The 16,916-nt window shown below is 42.1% G+C and overlaps 1 protein-coding gene across 1 annotated transcript in view; it reads left to right on the top strand.

Moving 5' to 3' along the window:
* Window positions 1-16,916, top strand: part of DRC11 (dynein regulatory complex subunit 11) — a 99,373-nt gene that overhangs the window by 57,746 nt on the left and 24,711 nt on the right. Inside the window, exons 9-12 of the mRNA XM_077785229.1 lie at window positions 3,051-3,126; window positions 8,467-8,573; window positions 8,778-8,876; window positions 15,203-15,264. Coding sequence (XP_077641355.1) covers window positions 3,051-3,126; window positions 8,467-8,573; window positions 8,778-8,876; window positions 15,203-15,264 — 344 coding nt within the window. The remainder of the gene's footprint in view (window positions 1-3,050; window positions 3,127-8,466; window positions 8,574-8,777; window positions 8,877-15,202; window positions 15,265-16,916) is intronic.

The following is a 16,916-nucleotide window of genomic DNA, read 5'->3' as shown; positions in this document are numbered from 1 at the left end:
CAGCTTCACAGACCAAACCACCTGTGAAACAGAGCAGTGACCAAAGGGCATCTTCAAAAGCAAGCTGTGCAACAAAAATTGTCAGCTTTTGCTGAAGCAGCAGCTTTTGTCTCTCATTTACTTCCACAGTATAAATAAAATTTTAAACAATATATATTTTTTTAATAAGGGTCATTAATCTCCCACTAAATATGTGGAGGAGAAGGGTGAGTTTTCTAGGGCAAAGCTTACTCTTCGCTGCAAGTTTTACACAAATTAATTTGAAGGCCTAACCCTAGAACAAATATAGTCCAAAAAAAAACGATGCTTTTCTTGGACTACATCCATTAGCCTGGCCAAAGCTCTGAGAACATCTAGCCAGGAACCTAAATGACATGAATTTAGGGAGCATCAGTCAATTTAATTGGAAGGTAGATACCTAAATATTAACTTGTAAATTAGCATCTTGAAAACACTGTTTGGGGGGTTGGGGTGTTGGGTTTTTTTTCCCTTTGTAAATGAAAATACACAGCAGGCTGAAGGAACAAATACATGAATGTTTTTCAAGGTCTTTAAGCCCAATTGCTTAACTTTGGTAACTAGGAAGGGTTGTGGCTGCTCCTGTGTGAACAGGAGGTGTTTTTAAGTTCTGGTCACACATGTCTTCAGCCAATCACTTGTTACAGTGACCAGTTTGTTGGGTGACACTGTCACAGCCCTGGTGAAGCTCCTGAAACTGGATGGCACCTCATCCATCCGCTTTAAGACCTGACTTTTACAGGACAAAATTTGATTCCTTCCTGGTTTTACACATTTCTGAAGATAAGAACCAACAGCAAAAATGTGTCTCAGTCCCCTGGCAGCCTCTGCGAGGCTGTTTTGAATTGGGGTGAAGTAACAGCATGGAGCTCTGGAGTTTTATAACTTCATGTCATTCCCATCTCCTCAGCCATCACAACTCCTGTCAAGTAAAATTCTGAGCCATTATATCAGGTTCTCTATGGTTCACTGAGAAACAACAAAGGGAACATTCTCTCCAAGGTTATAGCACTGACAGGGGAAAAAAAAAAGAGTATCTTAGACCAGTTGAGAAGTATTTGGAAAAGTTCTAACAGCAGGACTCTTATTAAAATAAGTGTAGGCTATAAGTCATAGGGATGCAGGCAGAAAAAACCTTGCTCCCAACTTCAGCTCTTAAAGAAAACAAAAGTTGGATCCCAGAAGGAAATTTAAGCATTTCTGAAAAGCCTGATAGCAATCTTTACAAAGAGTATTTGATATCAAAGGAACTTCACTTTCTTTTCTCTGCAAGGTGCTGATTTGATTTCCCTGAGGAAAAAAACAACCCATGGCTCCATTCCCCCAAAAAATCCCTCTTTCCAAAAGCAGCAGCAGTCTGGGCTGCCTCACCCTGCAACCTGCTGGAGCTTGTCCCACTGAATGTGAGCAAGGCTGTGCATCCCTGAATTTCACCCAGAAATGCCAAACACTGGGGCACACTCCCATCCCTAGTGAAACCTCTTAGGAAAATCTCCAAAGGAAATGTGCACAGTGGAGCCAATTCAGTTTTCCCTGCTGTCCAGTGGGAATCACCTGGTGTGGAGCTGGCTTTGGAAAGCCTCAGAAATAGACTGAGACACTTATTTCTACATTTCTGCTTAAATTCAAATATATATTGCTGGTTCAAGGGGTCTTAACACATTTAAAACAGAACAAGCATAGGCTCAATGCACTGAAAATCAAAAAATATATGAACTGGTTTCAAAGGAAAAGCTCTTTTTATTATGTTGACTCTTAGGCTATTAATTGAGGCAAGAGAAAACAGAACTGCAACTGTCCTTAAGACACAAGAGAGTGGGTTTGATTAAAATCAATTAAATTGACACAATGATTTCATTGACATCAGTCTATAAAATCAGTGAAGCAAGTAACTAAAACAATTCACTGGCTTATTTATAACAATAAAATGTTGATGTGTCCTGTGGTATTGAGAGGCTAAAAATGAAAAACCCATTTTTAGGCTGGTTTGGGGGGAATTAATTTGTTGGGGTTTTTAATAGTTGACACATTTCCTCTCAGAACATCATGGATTAATCATTTTCTATAAAATACCATGGAAAAATGGTAAAAGGATTCTGCTCACTTCAAATGATCCAAGAATGAACCTCAAAGTGCCACACCCTGTGAAACTGGGAATACATTGGAGTAACTGGGGATTTGAGCTCAAATCCCCCAACTTTTTTTTTGCACTTTAAACAAAGTTCTAAAACAAAACAGTTCTTGATGTTCAGACAAGAACCTCCCAAGTCTTTTTCAAATCCATTTATAGGGTAGAAGTGACAAATGTATTTAGATTATTCCTGTCCTTCTGGGCCCAAACTGGAATTACTGTAATTAAAACCAGATATTTGATACTTTAATTAAAACCAGATATTTGATAACTCCCATAATGGGGCTGCAGCTGTACCTGCAGGTAGTAGATATTTCCATAATTATAAGGCTTTTTTGGGGGGGATTTAGTTTTAACCATCCCAGGAGCTGCAATTTTATAACAAGTGGTTTGTAGGTTATTTAGCAAAATCCTGATCCTGTCTGGTATAAATTCACATTCAATTCCTCCCCAAACAGTGATCTAATCTCTCTTTTTTAACTATTACCTTACTCACATCTTGATACTTATGACTGATACAAGATGAAGAAACTTTGATAATTTTCTGGGAGGTTTTTCCCTCAGAAATACTGGTTCAGTGAAATAGAACTGTTTCAGGAATATGACAATAGCAGCAAAAATAACTGAAAAAAGGCATTTAAATTAAATTCCACTTTAATATTGCAAGTCTTCTACCTAAATTACCTTTTCAAACAAGCTGGAGTATAATTATTGTTTAATTTGGTGACTTCAGCTGATAAAATGACAGCCCTTCTCTCATGGAGCAACCTGGGCTAGTAGAAGGTGTCCCTGGTCATGGCAGGGGCTAGAATGAGGTCTTTCAGGCCTTTTCCACCCCATTCCATAATTCTGTGAAACAATGCTCTCAGCAATTCCTCTCTTCACTTTCCTCCCAATCTAGGTAGTGGATGAACGCTGGAAAATAGGTCCAAGCAATTTCCTTTTGATGCTGGAGGAAGGAAGCTCTCAGTACCGAGGTCAGTAGAAAAAGGTAACAATTCCAGCTGGAATGTTCTCCCAGATCAGCTTAATGGGAATGTCATTCCTATAAGGTCAAGTGGGCAGCTGCCCAAAATATGGAACATTATAAAAATTAAGATGTTAGATTTTAAAATGGAATTTAGGAAGGGAGGCTCTCAGGACCTTAATTCTTCCAAGGAATCTGTCAAAACCATTGAGCTAATCATATAGGAAGGGACATTTCTGTGGGTGAAAGTGAACAAACTCGCAGCAAAGTGCTTCAAGAAGCAAAAAAAAGACATTTTAGGATTTTCTGAGGGCAATGAGGATGACATCAGAATAGCCAATAATTCAAAAGCACCATACTGTACATCAGGTTTAAGCATCAGTGTTTCCATATTTCTGTAACTCTACCTGTCCTGTCTCCTCCAAGAGTGAGAACTCATGGAAGAGTCCATGGATTCCTTCACAGCTACTCCAATTATTTTTTATGATATCTTTGAATAGGAGTAGCATTTTCTCAAGCAGAGGCTCAAAACTGTGCATGTACTTGTTTCACGCCAAGTGTGTGAAACTAAAACATAACCCAGACTTTCAGCAAGGGGCCTGGCTGGTTTTTCAACTTGAGAAAGCACCAAAAAGCAGGGATTTCTTAATAAAAATCATGAAAGGGCATATTGTTCATTTCCAGATCTCTTCTGTCTTCTCTGCTTTTGTTACTTCTGTTTATCTCCTCAACACTTGTCCTCGGTGCTCAGCCTGATTCACAAGTGAATTAGGAAGTCTTGCACTTGTCTGAAGTGGAAAATGGGGTTATTTTTGCTGCATTTCTGCAGATTCTGTTCTGATACATTGTGGAAAAATATCTTTTCTGCTCTCCACCCTTCAGAGCTAGTGCCTTGCTAAAATTCCTCATATGAAAAGTCTCCATTATTCCCTCCTGCTGACAAATTACTGGTGTCAAGTTTTCTGCCTGATTTGAGCTGGCTGGAGAGAAAGAAGTGAACTTAAACTTGCTAAATGTGTATCAGTAGTTTGGCCTGACCTCTGACTTGTAACAATTAGGATTTTCTTACACCTTATAAATCACAGAGCAGCTTTCTGGCTAAAAAAGGGAGCTTTGCATCCCATCTGCCATGTCAGAACCCTGCTGAAGGCAGCAGGAGCTCTAGATAAGCATAAAATCCATCCAAACTTCTTTCCTTAGCTAGCCTAGGATGAAATGGCACCGGGAACTCAAAACCAGGCATGGCAAGAGTGGGGCTCCCATCCAGCCAGTGCCCAGGGCAGGGCAGCAGCAGCAGAAGGGAGGCAGGAGGGCTTTGCCCTGGAGGAAAACTGCTTGATTGTAACCTCAGCAGAGCAGGGGAGGAATAAAAACAGAGTGAGGAATAAAAACACCACAGTGGTGACTTTGCCAGCAATGGAGACTCCCAAATTTCACAACTACCTCATGTGATAAGCCAGGGGCTTTATGAGGAGATGGGGGATTTGTCACCCAAACTATCTGAACACCAGCTCTGCCATTCCCAGCAGGACAACTGCTCTGAGCCCTGCAAACACAGAATTTTTGGGGTTATTCCCACAGTGTGAGTGCCTCTGTGATTCCCATTTCCCAGTTACACACCCACACATCTCTAGCCCATCCTGCTGGAGCTGCCAGCTGCTCTCCAGCTCTGAAGGCACATGAGAAGGAGCCCTTTTCTGCACAGAGCACAAGCAGGAACCCTCAGAGTGGGAAAACTCTCTTGCAGGCTTCAAAGAATACCTGCAGTTCTGGCTTAGGCACAGGAGGAGTCTGTAGCTGTGCACTTCAACTTCAGATGGGCTTTTTTTTCCTCCTTTTCTCCCAGTGAACCAGGTCTATTTGACACCACATGTATTTTTAGTAAACAGCTGTTAATTCCTCCTTGCAGCACAATCCTCCTGCAGCATTTTGGGCTTTTCATTGCAGGGCACTCACACAATACTACCTGGGGGTTGTCCAAAATGGTTTTATTTTTAATCTAACCATGGATTCTTTGAATCAAATTCTCTCATCAGGATCTAATCTGCAACAACATCCACCCAGAACAGCACCAGCAGTCTCTTGTATTTTTTTATTTTAAGCTGCTTTCCTCTCAGTCACAGAATTATGCAGGAAAAAATAGATCTGAGTTTGGACTTTCTATTGAGAACATTTTTTTCCCTAATCTTATTTGAAATAGGTCACTTGCTATCATCATTTGCACAGAAGTTCAGATTTATTAGTGCAGAAATCTTGAAAACATGATTGAAGCAACAGAGCTTTATTAAGAAATTTTTTTATCAGGAGTAATTCAAAGCCCCTTATAAGTGTGTCTAAAGTTCAACTAAATGACAGCTGACCAAACAACAAACATCTTTGTTTTTTCACAGCCCCCAACACTTAATTTTAAAAAAGTCTTCCCATCCCACGAAACTGTTGCTTTTTACATAGCTTACTTAAATATTTTTAAAAATATAAATCAGTTTTGACAAAAATCTAAACACTTCACTTACAAATTTCTTCACCCTGTGTTTTTAAGTCCTCTCCCAAACTAGAGCTGCTGCCTAAACTTCGCTGGAATTCATGAAGCCTTTTATCCCCCTAGAGCTGTATCTGGCCTTTTTTCTAGTTGCTAAACTCCACTTGCCAAGTCCTAAAGCACTTATTTTAAATGATGTGCTTAGAAACAGCCACTTTGTGTGGCATCTCCTTTCACACTGCAATAGCCAGAGTTTACATGGGGCAAATGTAAGGCTGAGCCTTTGCCTCCCTCTGTACTTTTGCAGTGTATTTTTGCAGTGTGAGGCAGCAATGTGCTATTTTCCCCAATTCTACAGCTGACCAGTTGATATTTATGACTTGCTCAGCATCACAGAGGATATTGGAGATCAAATACTCCATGGTGTGTCCAAATATTCCTTGAAGGTGTGGTAATACTCTGTATTTTTAACCAGCCTTCAAGAGATTCAAATCCTTTTGCCAGGAGGTTCAAAGTGGCCATTTCAAGAGAAGCTTCATGATTCAAATAAATCTTTTATAATTGTTAGTTGGCTGTTCTGTGAAATTCTGGGATATTGGAGTTCCCTACTGGCCTGCAGAGCTGGGATGCTGATTTAGGAGTGGTCTGGGCTGCCTTTGAGCCCCGAGCTAGCTCTGCATATAAAACAATCCCAAAATAAGCATATACTATTTTAGAAAAGGTGACATAAATTTCACTACATACACACAGGCACAGAAATAGCTCCTGGAGCTGGTTGACCCTGCCTGTAACAAAATACCAGACTCTGCTGACCAGCCGGTGAAAACATAACATCCTTAGCCTCCTGACCTCCCTTTAAAATTGACTTTGAAACATTCTGTTGATCTATAAAAGAATAACAGAGCATGTAACACCTATGAGTTATTGATCTCTCTACTAAAATTAGACCCCTCTAACCCAGTGGTTAATATAACTCAGATAACTCATTGCCAGGTAATACCAGAGTCTGGGGGGAGCCTCCCTGGTTTGCCTGCAGTGGGTATTAAACACTAATCAATCTACAAAATGACAATAAACAATTATGAAAAAAAAACAGAATAGAAAAACCTGCAGATCCCTCTATGAAAAATAAATCTCTAAAGCCTGGTACTCCTGTGAAAACATAGCACTTGCAACCTGTTGACCCAGTCAGGAAAGTGTTTAAAAATTCACATAACTCCTATGTAATGTCCCCTTTCCCCAAGGCTGGAATTCCAGGCTGGAGAAGCTACCTCATAACTTGGGCAAATCAGCTTTTCCTCCTGAAATATTACATGACATCTGCCATGCCCTCTGATGACCCACAAGTAATTTAAAGAAATTAAATGTCTGTACTTTGGAGTTTCTTCCATTACCAAAATATCCCCTGTCCTCCTCCATCCCCACCATTCGCAGCGGTGAAATTAAGATTACTCACCTGCAAGAACTATTCCCTCTATAAACTTTGTAAGACTACAAATCCTCTGCCTGGATTGGGCCCTGAAATTTTTTTGGGGGATGGAAAGAGCATCCAGTCTTGGATGAACTAAAACTTGGATGTTAAAACCTTTCTGAATTTGCACGGTGCCTTCAGCAGGCAAGGGGTGCAGGGGAGAATATCAAATATAATATCTGTACAAATAGAATGTCTGTACAAAACTGACTCATAGAGGAGCCAACGTCTGAAAGTGGAAAACTGTCATTTCAAATCACTGGGAAATTGAATTAGCACATACAGCTGGAGATTAGCTGTCATTTAGGAAGATACAATCAGGGTCTGAAAGGCAAGATATGAATTGTCTTCCTTCAAATTACCTCAAGAAGTGTAGGAAAAAAAGAGGTATTTCCATTAAAATCAGGCACTTGGAGAACTCAGATATGCACCGAGCTCGTCAGACTTCATTTAGTTTTCTTTCTAAAAAGCAAATTGCAGTTTGCCTCAACAAAAATAATGAGCTGCACCTCAGGATCATTAGGTACTTTATCATAAATAGTTTTTTTTCATCACCAGTTTCACAAATTCGCTGTGACTGGGTGTTAGGTCTGCTTATTACTGCTTCTTTGCACAGCACTTCAAAACAGAGGGGCTGGATCAGGTAGGTCTCATCTCTTTGGGGCTTAACTGCTTTAAATTTCTGTATTGAGCTTAAAATCCCCCAAAAGTGGAGCCTTTGTGTGGCCATGCATCCCTTGTAGTCAGCTGCAGGTTACTGTTTTGTCACCTTCACTGTCCCCTCCCTCTCTCCCACTTCCACGTGCTCAGTGCTGGTTTCATTCCTGTTCCAGTGCCCCTCTTCCCATATTTCAGCTTCCTGGCAATTACTACAAAGGCCAGCTCCCCAGGATGCAGCAGCTTTGACTGAGCCATGGGGAGTACAGGGAAATTTGTGGTTTGAATTAACCCCCTTCCTTTGGTCCCCAAGCCAAGTGTCACTTGTGGAGAGCACATCCTTCAGGGCAGGAGCCACCCCTGTGCCTTCTTCATGGAAAAGACTGAAGCCCTGTGCTGTGAAATAAAAAAAATAATGCCAACTTCAGGCATGGGACTGGGCTCGTGGCTCGCAGCTTTGCAACCTCCAAATGACAACCTCACTATCCCATTATCCTCCTGAATTCTGATACCATTCTGCAACCCAAGGCAAGAGAAGAAATCCCTTACAACCTCAAGATTTGCAGATCCTAACACAACAGGGCTCTGAACTTGGTAAGGGTCCCTAGAGCCTGCTGCTTTCATACATCTCATCATTTAATAAAAGCTGCCTACAACCACCCTTTCTTTTGCCTCCAGAAGCAGTTGGAGAAACCAATGGCTTCTGTAACTTTTTCCCCTTTTTTCTTTCTTTTGGCTAACAGTCTTTTGGGAGAACAGAGATAACAGATTGGATTTTCTCCAGGATCATGACCCAGAGCTGATCAAAGGAGAGGAACGGAAAGAAGTGGAGGAAGAGATCAGAGTGCAGGTGTGCTTACAATAGCAAGAGGACATTGATCACATGCATTGCCTGGGTATATTTTTCTCCAGCTGTAAGAACTGGCCCTGGCATAGACCTTCCCTCCTTCCAGAGTCCCTACTACCTGTTCTTTGCTTGTTCAGCTGAACAATTGTCTGGGGTGAGGTGGCAGAGCCAAAAATTGAGGAAGATTCCTCTGTTTGTCTTGAGCAGGTGGATGAAGTGATGCGGGAGAAGCTGCTGAGAGTCAAACAGGCTGTGGATGGAGAGACAGGTCCTCAGGGCAAAGCTGGGAAAGACAAGGTAACAGCAGCAAAGTGGGAGATTTGAGGGGCAGTTTCAATTCCATCAGTGCAAACCTCAGGTACAAACATCAAAATGTGCCCCCTAAACATTTACTGAATCTCAAGTTAGGAACATCTGAAAAATCTCTTCACTTGTGAGTAATTCCAGGGCCTTCGCCATTAGCTCCTGCTCTTTAAGTTGTATAAATATTGCTTAGGACAAGTTAAGCTATTCCAGAGATAAATCACTACAAGATATTTCAGATTTTCACCCTCCTGAAATCCTTGGATGCAGTCAAACAGCAAAATGGAATCAATCCCTCTCTTTAGGCTGACCAGTTCACATTAATAGTTTTCCAAGGAAAACAGGGATCTGGAGGCCAGTGAGTTTTCCAGCTGCTGGCAGTTTTCCTCCTAAATAAGGACTGGTTATTATGTTTCAAGACCATACACCAAAAAATTCCCTCTGAATGTTTTGATGTAACCTTTCATTTGTCTGTAACACCACATAGATCACACACAGCCAGGTACTCATTAAGTTACTACATCCTATTGAAGGGTTTGGGAATTTGCAATTAAACCATGTTTATTTAGGCATAAAAAAATAGGTTAAACCCACCCCCCCAAAAAAAAAACCATAGCACATGTCATGTTCACATCTAGTTTTACAGTATTATCATATGAAGAATTCCACAGCTTGTGGTTCTCTAAAACTCCTTACCAAAGCATTTAAATTAGAGATCATGTCAGTGCAAAATAACTCAAAGCTTACACCCCACCACTTAATCAGCAGATCCACTTAAAACCCTCAGGGCAAATAGCCAACCCTAATCTCATGCTGTATTTCATTTCTGTAATACCTTTTAGCATGCAAATACTTGCTGTTGCTCTACTTCTACTTAAATTATCTTTAAAAATGTTCTTTCACCTGACAAACCTCCAGGGACAATCTAATAAGAAAAGACTGGGGCAGCTCTGAAAGCTGATCCCAATTGGATTCCTAAATCTGTTTCAAAAATAGGGGGGGAGGGCTTAAGACATACAGACAAAATATTGCAACACTCTCCCCCAGGTTTTCATGGGCAGACACATTTAGATCAGCTGGTCAGTACCCTGCTGCAAAATGCCACACTGGAATTATAGAGCTTTATGTTAGGGGCTGGGTTGGGGTTTTTTTCCCTTCAATGTAGTGTTGAAATAGCTTAGGGTGGAGGGAGATTATTTAACTTTTATCTTCCCAAGTTGTGCCAGTAGCCTGAGAGAATGAGGCAGGAAAAGAAGTACTAATTAGATAATAGAAATTCCTTAAAGATTTCATCTGAAAAAATCCCACCCAAGCCAAAACAGTTCTATTTGAGGAATGGAGAACGAAAGCAAAGAAGCAGTGTTAGTCAAAACACATCTTCCCTGTGCAAAGCCATTTAAAATGTCCCTTCAGCATTGGCAAAGGCTTTTTCCCATTATATTTGCATAAATATCTCAGTCATAAACCAAACCAGTGCATACCTGTGCACACAGACTGCAGATCTGCTTTAGCATAGCCTGCTCTAGATAATTAGAATAATATGAGCTGGAAAGTTTTGGAAATAGCTCATTGATTTATTATTCAGCAAAAAAAACCCTCTAGTTTTTCAAGCCACATCTGAGGTCCTATATGTCTCCCCTCAGCTATGCAGCATGAAATAACAGGTTCAGGTTCTCATTGGAGCCAGGAGTGTGTCTGGAGTTCAGTGTGAAACATCCCCCTGCCAAAAAACAAAAGCAGATATTCTGCATTTTCAAGAGAATTCAACATTCTTCAGAGAAATCAGAAAGTCTCCTGCATTCTGGCAGTGGGCAAGGGGAAATGAAAGGGTGATTTCTTCAGGAGAACTTTTACAGGTGGAATTTTGTGTCTAGGGACCATCATCCCAAATTCCTGATGCCACATTTGGCCATTCCTTCTGGTTTAGGGAGGGATTTCTTCTGCTCCCTTTGTCAGGGAATGCCCCACCAGAGGTAGGTGTTCTGTGCTTTTCCAAGCCTTAAGATGAGTAGTTCACAACTCAGAAAATTTCTGTCAAATCCATATTCAAAACAAAACATCTGCCTGACCCACAGGAATGAATCTGACTTTTAAAGTCTCTTTTGTGAGAATTACAGCAAGGATATATTTTGGAACTGGACTCTAAAGGGAAATTTCTCCCTGCCAGTCAGTGTTCCAGACATCTCAGGTCTTAGATATAAGAAAAACAATATATAACATCTCCAGACCTACCCAGAGCCACCCCTTTATTTCCGTAAGTACTTTATCACTGATTCCCAAACCTTCAAATACCACTTACTGCTAAAAGCTGACACTTAACCCTACCAAGAGCTGCTCTTAGAGCTCCTGAAGATAAGAATCCCATTTGCCAGATTTGTGGAAGAATGAACTTGGGTGAAAAAATTGTTCTTCTCATGACAAGTTGGTCTCCAGAGCAGTAGGCTGATCTGGAAAATGCAAAACTAATTAGATTGCACCTAATACTCAATAAAGCACAGTGTTATTACTGGAGTCACAGATCCTGTGCTTCTTTCCAAGCTGGAAGCTCCCCACACCCAGACTTTGGTCCCACCTTTATGGCCCACCATTGACAGGGGACAGAGCAGAGTGTCTTGTTTGAGACACACTTTGCTGGCCTCTGATTCTTCCAGAGAGCTCCTGGTCCCATGACTGTCACTGGAAAGGGGATGAGGATATAACAGAAACAGGAATGTGGGTCAGCTCTGCTGTAAATTGCATTTCCCTTCAGTTTGCACAGTGGCAGCTCATCCCCTGCCCAGCCAGGGATCACCAACCTGGGACTGGGAACACTGGGAAAGGACTGGCTGAGGAAGGGCTGGGAGGGAGATGTCCTCTGAGTGAGAAACGTGGCAGTCACTGATCTGGAAGTTACATTTAAGAGCTTATCAGAGCTCTTTCTCTCAAGCCCATTGTGCTGCTTTTCCTGCTCTGTTCCCCCAAGGATTTATTTCTGATCCCCACTGCAGGTAAAGCAATGCATTGGAAATGAACACACCCACACATACACAAAGGCATGGCCAGAATTCAGAGGGAAAAAAGAAAAAAAGACACAGAAAACCCAGGAAAGGGGAACAAGAGAACCTAACTGTGGAAAACTTGCTTCTGGGCTAGGCGTCAACACAGATCTGGAGATCTCTTTTTGGTGGAACTCGGCAGAAGCAAAGAAAACCACAAATGGCTGTGACAAATATCAATAAGAGATACAACTATAACTATAACAACTATAACTATAACCAAGGAGGCCAAGAGAGAAGCTGAGTGAGAACAGAGGAAAGGCTGCATTTGAGGGCTCTGATTCCCAAGCCCTGCTGGATTTCCTCTAACTGCTGCACCCAGAGCCCTCAGCCAGCTGTGGGAGCTGTCATCTCTTTAGCTCCTAAATCCAACAGGGATGGCAGAGCAGAGTCTTTCATTCAGCAAGTTTATGAATCAGTGAGAACATCTTTGTCTGAGCACTTTTTCTGTGTCAGAAGCTGCTTGTTTTATCTCAACAGTGCCAGAACAGACTTCTCAATCCAGGCCCAGTGCAAAGCTGCATTTGTCCAGCCTGCCATCTTTAGCATCTCACATGATCCAATGAATCCCCCAAAAAACTGCAGCAGCTGCTGCTGGTTTCCCTTAAACCACAGGAGCACTTTTCTCCTGTTACAGGTCCCCAAGGGAACCTACAAGAAACATGGAGAGGGACTTGTTAAAACAGCACTTAGGGACAAGGAGGAATGGCTTCAAACTGGCAGTGGGTTTAAATGGAATATTGGGAAGGAATTCCTCCCTGTGAGGGTGGGAAGACCCTGTAGAAGGTGTCCAGAGCAGCTGTGGCTGCCCCTGGATCCCTGGCAGTGCCCAAGGCCAGGTTGGACAGGGCTTGGAGCACCCTGGGACAGTGGAAGGTGTCCCTGCCCATGGCAGGGGTGGCACTGGATGATCTTCCAACCCAGCCATTCCATGACTCCTTGACCTGTGGTGGCTGTAGCTGCAGCCAGGGCTTGTGAGATCACAGCCAAAGGGTGCCACAGATCCTCCAGTTTCAACACTTCCCTCAGGGAGACATTTGGATACCCTCTCCCTCCTGGTGCCATCCCAGCAGCAGCCAGTTCTCTGGAATTCGGTCTGAAATCAGGTTCTTGTCTGCTCCAACCTCTGGGCTACCCAAAACATTTTGCTGAGCCCACACAGCAGAGCACAGCCCTGTGTCCCTGCCAGCTGCCACCTGAGGCAGAGCTCACCCGGTGGGAGTCAGCAGAGCAGGAAATCACCCAGTCAAAGGATGCCTACACAGGAGCTCAGCTGGCATTTCAGGGAGAGCAGCAAGGAGATCTCCATTATAAATGAGCAGCGTGTTCACATTCATTAAACATTATCATTTCCTAAATAAAAGTGGTTCCCAGTAAGACATTTTGGAGACAAGCCATTGTCTACAATTCATATTTGCTCTTATCACATCTCAGCCTGTGCCAAATTCCCCACAAATGCTGTTGTTAATTAGGAAAACACATTTTTCCTCCACACAGCTCATTTTTGTTTTGCTCTGGAGTTACTTTATTGGTGAAGCTGCCTTGAGGACAATACCAGTTGGCCAATAAATTCAACATATGCTTAGTGTCTTTACATAGGTTGAAACAAGCTTTTCTTCCCAGTCAGACACAAATATATGTAATTTCTGGCTTGTTGGAAGAGAAGTTAAAAAGACAAAACAGAAGGAACAGCAAAAATAAACCAGTGACAGCTTTAATATTTCCACAGTTGTTAAAACAGCATGGCATGTGCTTTCTTCTTCCCATTCCTTTTCTTCAAAACAAAACCCCCCTGGCACATTTGGATGAATATTTGCTGCCAAACTTATTTATGTAAAGAAACCTGAGGTATAGTTCTCCAAATACAGAGTTGTTTGTTTTATCCTAACCCAAAACATCTCCTTTTCCCAGCAGCTGATCCATGTAGTGCTGGATTTAGGCTGTAGTTTCATCTGCATTGTCTTTGTGGTATCACAAACAGGAACAGGTGATTGAACCACGGGTTCCTTACATTGTGTCTTCCCTTGAAAACCTGAAATGGATGTATTCCTGAAGGCTACTGATCTATTCTGTGAAAAAGCCCAGCATTTTCCAGATAATTGGATAGGATTTTTTTAACTCAACAACACAGCCTCCAGAGCTCTGCAGAAGTATTCACTCCTACAAAAAAAGCAAAGTAAATGACTGTATTCCCAGGAAAGTGAACATAAACTTTTGGAAAGAATAAGCTGTCTTGTTCAACTAAGCATTTAAGCACGTGCTTAAATTTAAGCTGTTGGAGAAATCCCCTGGTGCACCAAGGTTTCTGCGTAAACAGTTCCACTGGAGCAATCCTGAGGTGCTTTGCAGGACTGGAGCTCAGACACCAGTGGTGGGCACTAACATGGATTAATGATGCCCTCTCCACACTACTAATTATCCCTAACCATATGTATGGCTCCTGAGCTGTAATTAATGGAGGGGCTTGACAAGCCTGAGTCACATCTTCCTTATTTATGTTTGCCAGGAGGTTTTTTTGTAAGGTGTAAAGAAATGAGGTACACGAGTCAAAATCTTTCTGTGGTGAAATTGTGGTGAAAAGATGAAAAGAGCAGGTTGTGTTTTTCTGACCTCTTCCAGCTTCTTCCCTGAGGCATTAGAATAGAGAAGGATGTCCAGTGTTTAGGAGGGTCACCAGAGTCTCAGGAGCTTTTCCCCTTAGGGAAGCTGCTTATATATTTTACTTCACTATATATCTATTTTTTAAAAAGGTATAAACAGTCTCTGGAGAAGCTACTTGAACCCCACACCCTTTTCCTTCCTGCTTCCTTCTTGAGCAAGGGCCATATCCCCCCTCACCCAGAGAACTGGGTACCAGAAAAATCATGGTATAAGAATCATACAATTGGAAAAGGTCTCTGAGAGATCATTGAGTCATCGAGTCCAGCCCTTAACCTGCACTGCCAAGGCCACCACTAAACCATGTCCCCAAGTGCCACCTTTTAAATCCCTTCAGGGCTGGGGATTCCACCACTGTCCTGGGCAGCTGTGCCAATAAAAAAAAAAAAATAAATAAAAAAAAGTCTAATATCCAAGCAAAAGGAAGGAGAGAAGCTTCTTCCCTTGCAGCAAAATGACCCTGGGATGCTTTCCTATGTAGCAGTGGCACTGCTGGTTAAGGATGTGGTTTTTCCCTTTGGGCTACATTCAAACACTGAAACATTGGCTTTTCTGGCCCTCACTTTGCTTCATTACATTCAAAAATATTTATCTGTGCTAAAGTCACTAATTTGTGCTCGCTTGTGTGGTCCTCAGGGAGGCAAGACACCCGCGAAGAAAAAAATATCTGAGCTGGAGAGAGATCTGACACCTGAGAGGTAAGGAGAACCTCTCTGAATTAGATCTCCAGTATCAGCCTTGGTTTTCCTCATCTTCACCGCTAAACACGAATTAAAATCCCCATTCTGCTGCCACACACCAGTCCCATCACCTGCAGGCAGGTGAATTGCAGTTTGCAGAGCCAAGCACACGTAGCATTTCAGCAGGAGATTGGCCCTTGTGCCCCTTTCCCCCTCTCTGCAGGTGCAGAAGCACCTGGCTGGTTTGCTGACTGCCAGATTTTCCATCCCAGCAGGGAGGGCTGCAGAGAGGCCCCTGCACTCCCCAAATCCCCTTCATGGCTGAGCTGTGGTGTGCATGCCACAAATCAGTCTCAGGGATCAATAAGGTCCTGGCAAACCTGGCCACTTCTTGTGGACCCTTTGAAGTGCTCTTATTTTATTTGGAGGATCTGAGAGGATTTCTTCTTCTGCCCTGCCATTTTCAGCGACAGTGATGTGTTCCCTGATAATCCATCTGTTTTTCACACAACACAGAGACATCACCACAGGGAGCAGCTGATCCAGGAGCAGGGCTGGAGACCAGCACAATTCCAAACACACAATCAGTGAAATTCACCCCACAAACACATTTGTACAAGAATAGCCAGACCTGGACTCCATCATTTGGGTGCTGGCACCACACAATCAGCCAATGATCTCTTTACCTGCTTTAAAATATATTAAAAAAAAAAAATTAAAAACACCTCCAAGCAAATATTTTTAAAAATCCATGTCTCGTGGATTATAACAGAGCAGGACCTCTCCTACAGAACAATGTCAAAGATTATATATTCTTTGCTTTTAAAACTGCTCTTGCACATACCTCCTTCTTTAGATATAAACTTACCATGCAGCCAGCTGAAAAACATGAACATTTTAGTAGCTGGCTTTTTATCTGGCATTTTGGTTCCCTGCTTTGTTCCTCCCTGCTGAGCATTTCAGAAATAACCCAGAGAGGGGCTGAATAACTGAGATTCATAATCTCCCTTTTGGCCCAGTGAAAGGGCACAGGGGCCTTCAGTCAGCAAAGACTGGTCACATCATCCTCCCTTGGAGGGGACATGCATCGTTTAACTGGCACAGTAAAAATAATAAACCAGAAAAAGTAGAAGTCTTGTTCCCACCAGAGCTGCTGGGTTAGTCCCATTCCACCTTCTGCCTGTTTTATGATGCATTCCCAACATAAAACCACTGAGGATGAAAGCAAGAGTCAGAGCAGCAAAATCAACCTTGTTGAAGGTGCATTAAATTTTGGATTTGCTTATTGCTACTCCTACATTAATTGTGACACTAAGACTGCATAAACATAAAACTCAGCTGAAATGGAAAAAAGGCTGCAGACCTCAAATTATACCTGTAGGTTTATTAGCCAGCTGAGAGGCACTATTAAATATATTTATTGTAGCCAGACCAGGACATCCCAATTAAGATAGGTGAGAAAGACAGAATAATTGAGAGGAAAGAATGTGAAAAGTGTGGAAAAACACTGAGAGATCTAAAAAGACTAAAATCAATACTGTTTACGCTGGTAATACACTAGAATTTCTGACAGGTTTATTCAGTTTACACATCATCCTGGAAGCAGTATTACTCTATAAAACCAAGGGCCAGAAATGTCATTGAAATTCATACTTAGAATTCCAAAAGAG

The sequence above is a fragment of the Lonchura striata genome, chromosome 8 (assembly GCF_046129695.1).
Source record: "Lonchura striata isolate bLonStr1 chromosome 8, bLonStr1.mat, whole genome shotgun sequence".
NCBI classification, from domain to species: Eukaryota; Metazoa; Chordata; class Aves; order Passeriformes; family Estrildidae; genus Lonchura; species Lonchura striata.
The sequence above is the reverse complement of the archived record's forward strand: the minus strand, read 5'-3'. Positions and strand labels throughout refer to the sequence as shown.